General features: G+C 43.7%; 1 protein-coding gene across 9 annotated transcripts in view; it reads left to right on the forward strand.

Moving 5' to 3' along the window:
- Positions 1-12,317, forward strand: part of EML1 (EMAP like 1) — a 163,354-nt gene that overhangs the window by 137,198 nt on the left and 13,839 nt on the right. For all 9 annotated transcript variants that reach the window (XM_060295275.2, XM_030883386.2, XM_060295274.1 and 6 more), the window contains 2 exons: positions 350-417; positions 3,286-3,374. In XM_060295275.2, the coding sequence (XP_060151258.1) occupies positions 350-417; positions 3,286-3,374 (157 nt within the window). The remainder of the gene's footprint in view (positions 1-349; positions 418-3,285; positions 3,375-12,317) is intronic.

Genomic DNA, 12,317 nt, shown 5'->3' on the forward strand with positions numbered 1-12,317 from the left:
GGGTCATAATTCCAGACGGATGGAGCACAAGCTTCCCACTCAGCATGGGGGTCAACTGAAGGAACTTCCAAGACCTGGAGGAGGAGCGTGTCTTTGTTGATCTGTCATCTGATTACTGTAGCTGTGAAAGGATATAAGACAGAAAGAGAAAAATTATAAGAGGATAAAAATTTAGTATTATTGAGACATGACCTTCATTAAAGTAGGAAAATGTTTTCCTCTCTGGAGAGAAAAGCGATTTTTTAAATGGGGCCACGTAGCCCTAAGGGATTACAGCTGTGCTTGTGTGTGTTTTATGTGATCGCACTGTGTCTGGCCATCAATTTACACTTCCTTTACAATGTTTTAGGATCCAGCTCAGTCTTCTGGTTTTCATCCTTCAGGGTCTGTGGTTGCAGTCGGAACACTGACTGGGAGGTAAGTGCATGTCAGCATGGCTTGTGCTTTCAAAGTTCATGGGAAAGAGGCTTGTTGTCTGTGTTTCCCCAGCGACAGGCACAGGGTAGCTCTTGGCTGCCTCTCTGAGCTCCTAATGACTTGCCGGGAGTTAAGTCCGAACGCGAAAGTGAAACCTGAGGCAGTGGCCCTTCACGTTTTGGACTTTGGGAGAAGCCGAGGGAAGCTGTGGACCCCCCTCCCAGAAGAGGCCCCAGCTCCACACACACAGGATTGCGGGGCTTCTCAACTTTGGAATGGGGCAACACAGCATTTCAAAGCACTGCGAATTTTAAATGCTTTTTCTTGCTGCCCTGTCAGACTTAGAGAAACTGCCCAGCTCCTGAGCCTCATGTTGGATTCAGCCAACACTTATTTGCCAAAGCGCCTCTGATATGCGAGGCACTAGCTCTGCGCTTGAATCCCAGCTTCGCCACTTAGCCGCAGTGTGTCTCTGAGCCAGTTACATGATCTCTCTGAGTTTGTTTCTTCCTCTGTAAATTGTGACGATATATCTGCCTGGCCGTACGCTGATGACTGAGGGAGACAATGGATGAAGCAGCTCCTGGGGTCGCCTGGCAGGCGATTTCGGTGGTTATTATTATATCATTGTTTCATAAGATTCGATTATATTTTTATATTGTTTGTCATAGTATCTACACGTATTATAGCTTAATTCATATACCATTGGTGATCCCCTCCTCTCTAAAGAGCGTACCACTTACGGAGAGGGAAGTGGGGAGGGGCAGCACAGGGGTAGGGGAGTAAGAGGTGCAGACTATTAGGTATACAGTAAGCTACAAGGATGTATTGTCCACCATGGGGAGTAGAGCCAATATTTTATAATAACTATAAGTGGAGTGTAAGCTTTAAAAATTGTGAATCACTACATTGTACGCTTGTAACTTATAAAATATTGTACAGCAACTATGCTTCAAAAAAAAGAATACCACTTAGATTCTGTTGCTAGGAACTTAGAGTATGTATAAAGAAAGAGTAACCATTTGTAAGTCATAGGTGGCAACATCTTAAGAGTTGGGCACCTTGTATCCAACAGAATCCTTCGTGAAAATGTTTGCACACACACACACACACACACACACACACACACTCACACACACTCCTTTGACCTCTCTTAGAGACATATGAAGCTTCCAACTCAGCAGGCTCTGAAGAACGGCTGCCAGCCAGTTACTGCCGTCAGCTACGTGCTGAGTCTGTGTGGCAGGACAGGGTATGGGACAGTGCCAGCTGCTCAGAATCACAGACAGTGCCCTGTAGGAGGAAGAGAGATGGAACATGCAACTTAATCCTTCCCCTCTGTTTATGCCTCCCCCACCCCTGGTCCTGGTACCAGGCTTAGCTCTCGATGGGGCAGTTTAACACGATGTTTCAAAGGCACAGCCCAGACAGCCCGGTCTCTCTGCTTCTTCTATTCTGACCTCTGTTAAAGTTAAATAGCACAGGGACTTCCCTGGTGGTGCAGTGGTTAAGTATCTGCCTGCCGATGTAGGGGACACGGGTTCGAGCCCTGGTCCGGGAAGATCCCACGTGCGGCGGAGCAACTAAGCCCATGCGCCACAACTACTGAACCTGCACTCTAGAGCCCGTGAGCCACAACTACTGAGCCCACGTGCCACAACTACTGAAGCCCGCACGCCTAGAGCCTGTGCTCTGCAACAAGAGAAGCCGCCGCAATGAGAAGCCTGTGCACTGCAACGAAGAGCAGCCCCCGCTCGCCGCAACTAGAGAAAGCCCACATGCAGCAACGAAGACCCAAGGCAGCCAAAAATAAATTAATTAAATTTATATTTTTTAAAAAAAGTTAAATAGCACACATTAAAGGTAAATGGTTGTTAGAGATGCAAGGAAGCAAAGCTGAGACGCCAAATCCAGATGTCGGGGGTCAGCCGGTCCCCTTGAGTGGTGCCGACTAGGGCCCGGAGTGGATGATGACTCTGGCTCGAGGGACTCGCTGGTGGATGTGTGTCGTCAAGGTTTGAAACGGCAGCAGCAGGGAGTCCACATTCCTTTTCAGCCCTGAAAACACTGGGGTCCCACTCACTGCCAGGAGAGTTCAATCTTCCCGCCATGTAACAGACATTGACCGAGTACCGTGTCCTGATTAGAGGATTCGGAGCACTTCCGTGTCCATTATAACTTGACCGATTGGACGCTGGGCCTGCAAAGTCATTCTGGGCCTTTATTCCCATTTTACAGTTGGGGAAACTGAGCCCAGAGAGGCTAAATTCAAAGGCCAGTCCTCTACTCGCCCTTCTGCCATTCTCTGGGTCATTTCTTTCACCCAGCTGGTTGCACACCCGCATCACAGAAGGTCAGGTGCTGGCCCAGCTCTGCTTGCAGCAGCCCTGGAGGTTGTCCCGGCCCCATCCTGCTGTACCCATCCTGCCTTGCCCTGGGCCAGATCTCTGGGGGAGTGTGTGCAGTGGCCCCTTTGCTGCTTCCTCTGGCCACAGGCTGGGGGTAGGTGTTGGTTCATCTTCCCTGCCCAGGGCTTTCTCTCCTTTAATGTGTAAGTGACAAAACTCAAACACCATAGCATCAGTAACTGAATCATTTCCCATAGTACCCAGTTTGCTGATGCCATAGCATCAGTAACTGAATCATTTCCCATAGTACCCAGTTTGCTGCTCCTATCTTTAGGAACTGCTCATATGCAGGAAATTTTCTTTAAATGAAAGCTGGGAATAAGAATTCTTATTAAGCAAATACAGAGCATTTTTAAGCTCTTAGGTTAATTTTTTTTAATAGCCTTGCTGTGACTGTAGTAGGCTTACTTCATTTTCTCGCTAAACAATTGATTTGTACTTTTCCCCATGTTTACAACAGGTGGTTCGTGTTTGACACAGAAACGAAAGACTTGGTCACCGTCCACACGGATGGAAATGAACAGCTGTCTGTAATGCGTTACTCACCAGGTTAGAATACGGTCCATTCACTCTGACAGATTGATGAAGTTCTCTGTAGATGTCTGTAAAGAAAAAACATTCACAGGCCCCCTCAAGAGCGAAATTTAAACTGTATCTGCACACAATTGCGGCACTTGGGCGTTCTCAGCCTCCCTTCTTTGGGTCACTATGCTTGTGTGGGTGGGTTGGTTTCAGCATGTCAAAATTACATTTATTTATTTATTATTACATTTATAATAGCCTCTCATGCACTCATGCTTTCTTGCCAGGTGCCTTTGGAGCAGTTTACTTGTGTGTTGTTAACTTTTTATTACGGAAAATTTCAAACAGGGACAAAATTGCACAGAATAGCATAATGAACCCCCAACGTACCCATCACCCAGCTTCAATACTTATCGACCCTTAGCCGTTTTGTTCACCCGTAGCCCCACCCACTGCCCCCTCCCATGTTGTTTCTGAAGCCGCTCCCAGACGTCTTATCCTTTCATCTGTTAATGTTAATAACTAGAGAGATCTAAAGAATACGAGGACCCTTTTTAAACAGCTTTATTGAGGTATAATTTACATACAATATTTTACTCTTCATGAAATGTACAATTCAGTGATTCTTAGTAAATTTGTAGAGTTGTGCGACCACCACCACCAGCCAGTTTTGGAACCTTCCCATCACCCCCAGAAGTTCCCTCCCTGCCTGTGAGTAATTAATCTCTACTCCCACCCCCAGCCCTAGGCAACATAAATGGCCTTTTCTGAACATCTCATGTCAATGGAGTCGTTCAACACGTCACCTGTTGCATCTGACTTCTTTTAGTTAAAATAATGTTTGTGAGGTTATTCATGTTATTGTGTGTGTATCAGTAGTTTATTCCTTTTTAACTGCTAGATAGTATCCCATTTTACGGATATGTCATGTTTGGTTCATCCATTCATCAGGGGATATTTGGATCGTTTCTGTGTTTTGGCTATTATGAATAATGCTGCTAGGAACATTGATCATATGTCCATTTTGGTTGGTTTCTTTTTTTTTTTGGCCACGCCTCATGGCTTGCGGGATCTTAGTTCCCTGATCAGCGATCGAACTCACACCCTCAGCAGTGAAAGCTCGGAGTTCTAACTACTGGACTGCCAGGGAAGTCCCCATATGCACATTTTGTACTCATAAGTCTCTTTTACTCCATAGGCGCTCTCTCTCTCTCTCTCTCTCTCTCTCTCTCCGCCTCTCTCTCTTTCCCTCCACACACACACAGGCAAACACACGCCACCCTCGCTTGCAGTTCATTTGTTGAACAAGCTGCTTCATTTTTCCCAGAGCATTTTCCACGCTCTGGGTTTTTGTGAGTGCATCTCTGTGGTGTTGCTTAACACGTCCCTCTGTCCCCCATATTTCCTGTAATGTAATTTGGGATCTAGATCCGCTTCCACCTCTATGTGTATTGGTCTCCTCTTCCTACAAGAGACACATGAGGTCTGCTTGTCTCACTGTCTATGCCATTAGAGCCGTCACTGCCCAACACTTAGATCCGTACGGGGACTGGTTTTTCTATTTTAGCCTTTCTTCATTTATCAGATATAGTACTTCTATAAAGAGAAACTTCCCTTCATCTACTTTTTGTTACCCAAATAGTATACTGTTTTGTTACCCAGTCATATGGTAGAGTTAACCAAGATAAATGCTTAGCTTCTTTCCCTTTATTTACCAGTTTCCAAGATAGTGAGTTTGTTCTCTGCTCCCTTTAACAATGATCGGTTGCTGGTGGTGGTGTTTTTGGTGCCGTTATGAATTTAAGTGTATTTGGTATGTTTCAGTCTGGGATAGTTATGGTACGTGGAACCATTTATCCATTATTGGCCCCTTCAGTTTGGCTCCTGAGTCCTTTTGACAGCTTGGGTTCCTGGGATGCTCGTGGCTACTGGGTAGGTCATCGTTTCTAAGGCTCGTCATTTATGCTTTTGGTTTAGGAAGCACTCCTTCTCCGTGATATGTAGGGCCTTCAGCTATGTGAACACTCTTGGAAATAGCAGTTTTAGTCCTTGGAAATACTTGACCACGACTGAATTGCCGTCACTCTGTAGGAGTCTTCCATCTTATAAGCTGATAGACGGTCGTGCCTATCTCATGGTGGGGCTGTGTTCTTGTTCTCTAGAGGTAACCTCATAGAAAGAATACCCTTTTTAGACCCTTGCACCCAAAGACTTATAACTTCTTATCCTAAACAGACAACTGCACAGCCACCTTGGGAACCTTTTCTCCATGTTGAGAAGTACCTTACTTCACTCGACATTTTAAGTGTCATATTTTGTTCTGTTCATCCCAGGCAATATTTTGCATATCCTCCTATGTGCTTCTCGTCATTTTCTTAGTTACTTTGAACCTCTGCTGAGTGCAGGAGGGCCTCATCTACAGCTGCTTTTTATCTATTAGCTCCTGCTAACATAGCAGGGTCCTTTCGGGAGTCCATTTCTGTTTCTTGTCAGTTATACTAATGACTGTCCCCTGGAGACCAGAGAGCTCTCACTACCAGTAACTCTGCCTCTCAGGTTTTAGAGTCATCGACTGGAGGCTGTGTGGGGCAGAGGTGATGAGCCTGGGCCAAATCAGGGCGGGCTGCATGTGGACCCAGTGCCCTCTCTTCATTAGCCAGCTGTCCGTTGTCAAATCAGACACGTTATTGTGGGGCTCAACCAAAGGAGGAGGCGTGAACGTGCTCTCTGAAGAGCAGAGCATTACGCAGATGACATGGGGGATGGGATGTCATCAGCAGCCGTGGCAGTGGTGGTGGCCCCAGATCCTCGGGCCGTGGCCCCCAGCCCCACAGTGTCTTGTTCGGCACTGTATGCCCAGCACCTAGCTGAGAGGAGATGCAACAGAGTACGAAGAGGAGGTAATATATACCTAGACAGAATAGATGCTCAGTGAATATTAGTTGATGCACGAATGCAGACAGACTAACTACAGTGCATCTGACTAGATGCAAAGCACACTGTGATCATCATTATGAGTTTTCTGCTTGCGCACGAGATCTTTCAGGCACGTGGGCTATACTATTGTAGATTACCGGCTGGCTCCTTTTCGGATTCAGGTATTTATAGATTTTAGACACACACACACACACACACACACACACACACACACACACACACGCACACAGGAAACTGCTGCGAAACCCCAGCCTGCGTTTGCAGCCGTCTCGCCGCGGCTCCCTGGGCTGTGCTTTGCTGAGAAGACATCAAACTAGGAGGGCTTTCTTCTCATTCCTTCAGTCTCATGCAAGTTCTGGATGCTGTGCTTGCAGCTAGAGGAAAAGCAAACGATTCTTAAGCTTTATGGGTGGAGCTGACCCCCAGGATGCTGGGAAGGACCAGTACACTCCAGCTGCCAGGCTTGACCGTGATAAATGCCGCCTTTGCAGTCAGTGACATAGGCAGTGTCGAGGGAAGTAATCAATAAACCAGTCTATAACAGGGGTAGAAAAGAGCTTTCCTGGAGCCGAACTGAGGACTGTTGCCCAGGAGACGGCCTCTCAGATAACTCTGAGGCACTGCTCCAGAGAAGTGTGGTTTTCAGCAGTTTCATGTCTTGTCAGAACGAAGAACATCAAACAGGTCAAGGGTAGATTTCTGCAAGGTTAAAATAAACAGACCAACATGTGCACAGAAGTCAATATGGCGCCTGGTGCCTAGGAAGGGAGTCTTATCATTGAAGGAGTAACAGCTTTGGCATCCTAGGAAAGGAGGCATTTGATCCTTATTTCTAACATGGACATTCTTTTTTTTTTTTTTTTTTAACATCTTTCTTGGAGTATAATTGCTTTACAATGGTGTGTTAGTTTCTGCTGTATAACAAAGTGAATCAGCTATACATATACATATATCCCCATATCTCCTCTCTCTTGCGTCTCCCTCCCACCCTCCCTATCCCACCCCTCTGTGTGGTCACAAAGCACCGAGCTGATCTCCCTGTGCTATGCGGCTGCTTCCCACTAGCTAGCTATTTTACGTTTGGTAGTGTATACATGTCCATGCCACTCTCTCACTTCGTCCCAGCTTACCCTTCCCCCTCCCCGTGTCCTCACGTCCATTCTCTACGTCTGCGTCTTTATTCCTGTCCTGCCCCTAGGTTCGAAGATATACAGATTGCCAACAAACACATGAAAGGATGCTCAACATCACTAATCATTAGAGAAATGCAAATCAAAACTACAATGAGGTATCACCTCACACCAGTCAGAATGGCCATCATCAAAAAATCTAGAAACAATAAATGCTGGAGAGTGTGTGGAGAAAAGGGAGCCCTCCTGCACTGTTGATGGGAATGTAAATTAACATGGACATTCTTTACTTTGGTCAGTGCACCCTTTTCTTTAATGATTAAAGCAGATGTATGTTTGATAAGCCACAAACAGACTGTTTTAGTTAGTGTAAAATTCAAGTTAAATCATGTATAAGCCAGAATGACTTCTCCATGTCTCAGTATGTGAAAAATTTTGCGTTAATTACCTCTTTTGATCATAAATCTTTCAATAGAAAGCATTGACGATCAAAATGTTTGTCCCTTGACGTCAGGGTGGTTGCCGCCTGCCCTGTGTCCATCATGTCCCTCGGTGCTTGGCCTCTTTTTGGTTGTTTATATATGCGTGGAGATTTGCCTAGTTATCCACGTTAGGGGGAAACTAAGCAGACATAGTGAACAAGTACAGAGGTATGCTAATTGGGAAATACTTTATAGGCGATATGTTTTTTCAGTTGTATCAAATTGTCATGCAAACATTGTACATGTGCTTTTAGCAGCAGGCCTAAAGCAAGCAGTGATGTATGTCATGAGTAACTTGACGGCTAGGAAAAGAATAATAATACACATTATGAAAATGATAATCATCTGTAAAGCAGAGCAAAAAAGTTGCCTATTTCTGAGGGGAGCCAACGAAACAGATCATTTAAAGGGTCAGTTTTTCTTATATGTTATAACCGTTTTGCCTTCTGGGACATTCTTTCTAGGTGCATCTCAGTTTCTCCAGCGGTACTGATATAAGTGCAACAAACAGTATGAACAATAATAGCGCAAACACCCCCTTGTTTAGGCAGTAGAAAATCTAAGGCAGCCCTGTTATCTAATGTTACTTGGGCTGAGGAACTTAGGGATGTCTGTTGTGCTGCAATGCTTTTTGCCATCTCTTTGGCTATTTAACCAATGGTGGCTGATAGATTTCTGATCATCTTTTTTGTAACAATATGTAAACCGTACATTCCTGCACTAGGAATTAATATTCCCCAAAGATTTTGCCACCAGGTATCTTAGTATCTTGCTAACATGGTTCTCTTGACTCTGTAATGAAGAGACAAAGGAGGTTCGTCTATTTCCTGATGTACAGACAATGGAGTAACATAATGTCCCAATAAGAGTAAACCTTCTGTTTGTCAGCTTTTAAGAAATGTATGTGCCCATCCTTGGGAAGGTGGGTCAATTCCAATACCACCTATGAAGACAAAACCTGGAGGAGCACAGGTGATCCCTCCCAGAGCGCTCTCATTGATAGCCTCATGAATTGGGAGTTTTGTCAACACAATTTTTTTTTAAATTTATTTATTTTATTTATTTATTTTTGGCTGTGTTGGGTCTTTGTTGCTGCGCACGGGCTTTAGTTGCGGTGAGTGGGGACTGCTCTTCGTTGCCATGCGCAGGCTTCTCATTGCGGTGACTTCTCTTGTTGTGGAGCACAGGCTCTAGGCGCGTGGGCTTCAGTAGTTGTGGCATGCAGGCTCAGTAGTTGTGGCTCGCGGGCTCAGTAGTTGTGGGTCACGGGCTCTAGAGAGCAGGCTCAGTAGTGGCGCACGGGCTTAGTTGCTCCGCAGCATGTTGGGATCTTCCCGGACCAGGGCTTGAACCTGTGTCCCCTGCATTGGCAGATGGATTCTTAACCACTGCGCCACCAGAGAAGCCTGTCAACACAATATTAAACTATGGATCACTTCTCTCGTAGACTTTCCAAAGGTCATTTGCATGGTATTTAATATACAGTAGTTGCTGGCATAATTTACTCGCATTTTTCTCTTCCAGACATTTTTCAGTTAAGTAAGGGACAGATCAAGGAGCCCTAGGGTAAGTTGTGCTCAGTCTCTAAGGACTGAGGATAGTATCCGACAAGGGATGGACATATTAATAGGTTGAAAAGTTTGAACCTGAAAGATTAGGCCAGAGAGAGGTTAGTCTGGGTGAGTGGTCACATTAGGAAAACCTGAACAGTCAGTGATACGTATTATGAGGGGCTTATATTGGTCTTGTATTGACCAAGGAATTTGACGACAGATCCACCAATTGGTTAGATTTTGCCCCAGTAGCTATACTCTGTGATAACTTTACTAAAGAATTTTTTTTCCATCCTGAACATTGGGGCAAAAATATAGCTAGAAGCAAAACAGTAACCTTCAATTTTGATAGGGAGACAAACATTTAGCAAACAGTTCAATTGAACTAGTAGGATGGGTCTTCCAGACCTAGTCTGGATTTGCGGGCCACCTGTCTACTGTTGTTGTCATCTTCTCTACCTGGCTTGATGGTTGTTTTAAGGTGAGTTTGAGGTTAGCAGTCCTCTCTATAGAGCAGTCTGGTGCGGAGGCCCTTTTTAAGTGGGGAATATGAATTCAGGAGTCAATTCCCTTCACTTTCACTGTGTGGAGTACCTGATAAGGGTCCTTCCATCTAGGTTGGAGAGAGAGTTTTTTTAAAAATGTCTTTTACAGTATTCATAATCTCCATGGTGCATCTGATCTTCATCCAAAGATAAATAACTGTAATTAGCTTCAGAAACAAGCTTAGAATATCCTGTTAATAATTCAGTTAAACTTTAATGTAACATAGCAACAAAGAAGCATCTTGGATGTAGGTAGTAAATACAGAAACCTCAATATATATAAAACCTCAGTATCCACAAAGGTATATTATTGAAACATAATTTTTCTTTCTAAATTATCCTCATTTTAGCCAATAAATATTTGAAAAACTAACAAAGCAAATAACTTGACCTTGAAATAATCTTAAAGATGAAAAAAAAGAACCTAATCTGATGCCCATCCCCACCCCAAATTCACATGTGAGTAAAGAGAAATTTCATATTAACTCATATGGCCAGGATTCAACATGCTGCGCTCTAAGTCCAGGGAAGAAAATGCAGGCTTTTAAATAAATATATACAATTTTGTATTAAATAAATAGATAATCCTCATTTTTACCAAATATAGTCAAATTAAGACTAAATTGTTTCCAAAATACGTCTGGTTTCAGTAAACTTGGCCTGATTACTTACATAAATGTAATTGATCATATAGGCTCTTTTTTTTTTTTTTTTTTTTTTTTTGGTGGTACGCGGGCCTCTCACTGTTGTGGCCTCTCCCGTTGCGGAGCACAGGCTCCGGACACGCAGGCTCAGCGGTCATGGCTCACGGGCCCAGCCACTCTGCGGCATGTGGGATCTTCCCGTACCGGGGCACGAACCCGTGTCCCCTGCATCGGCGGGCGGACTCTCAACCACTGTGCCACCAGGGAAGCCCCAGGCTCTTTTAAATTTGGCTTTGCTGGAACTTTTCATAGGGAATTTTAAATTGAACTTTCAAAAGCCCTCTCAAAGCCAGGAAGGCCACACCAAAGACTTGCCATTAGATTCTGCCTGCAATACCTACAGACTTAGGTGAATTCCTCTCTTCTCAAGGTTCAAAATATCTTGAGGTTACTGCACCTGCCAGGAACGGGCCTTCCTTATTCACCTGGAAAGGCTGCTGGGAACCTAAGAGTTTCCAAATTCTGGAGAGGTCAGGTAGAAAGAAAAGATAAATGCTTCAGTTCTGTTTACAAAGGTATAATTTACTAAATTGCTGTAAGTCATAATTAGCTTAAGGGGAAAGGTTCCCTTATCTGGAAAACAAAGATTAAAAGCCAGTAATATTTCAGATGAAAGTCACACAAATTATAATCATATTTATCAGTTCATTCAATCCCATGTAAATTAATTTTTGTTCCACTTGAGTCCAGTTTTTCCATCAGTTCTGTTGACCTTGCCTGACGATTGAGGGTGATAGTGACAGTGATAATTTCAAGAAATTTGTAAGGTTTTTGTTAAGGCTTATATGATTTGCCCAGTGACATGGGTGCCTTTGATCACTGGACACTGTGGAAAGTATATCCCAAGTGGAAAACACAATTTCTAACAGTTTCTTTGTCATCGTGAGGACATTAGCCTTGCAGCAAGAGAAGGCTTTAACCCATCAAACAAAAATGGGGTTTTCCAGGGAACAGGGAGAGCCAAGCAACCGTCGTGGCTTTCCCATAGCCCTGGCTGTTTAAACTCACAGCTGTTGAATACCCATCTTAACTATCTGATTTAGGAGCAGACTGTTGCCATGTCACAAGCGTCAGGATGGCAGAAGTCTAACAATGGGGGGTTAACTTTTGTAGAAGCAGAAAATTTTTTGTATCTACATCGTTACATAATCTTTACAGATTTTGTTGTTGCCTTTGCCTGAAAGTCAGCTGGAGTATTTCCCTAATACTTGGGTTCATTCCCTTTCGTGTGAGCCTCAATTTTGATGACAAATAGCATTTTATGTCGGGACATATAAGATTTCCAAGAATTTCATATAATTTCTGGAACACCTATAACATATACTTATATAGACAGAACATTAAAAAGGCTTAACGTTATCTTTTATTTGACCACGCTTCCCATGTTATTTAACATACCAAATAAATACCAAATAAACCTAATTAGTTTAATATCTCTCTTTGAGATGCTTCAGGACAAAATCACTTTCTTTTCCCTTAACAAAATGCATTTCCATTCCATATCTTCTTTTACTGAAAACCTTATTTTCCTTGTATACTGAAATATCTCCCTTAATATTTCTAGTAGCATGAATTACATATATAATTTTTAACCCTTAAAAAACATTAATCTCTAGCAA

Source organism: Globicephala melas, chromosome 2, assembly GCF_963455315.2.
Source record: "Globicephala melas chromosome 2, mGloMel1.2, whole genome shotgun sequence".
Taxonomy (NCBI): Eukaryota; Metazoa; Chordata; class Mammalia; order Artiodactyla; family Delphinidae; genus Globicephala; species Globicephala melas.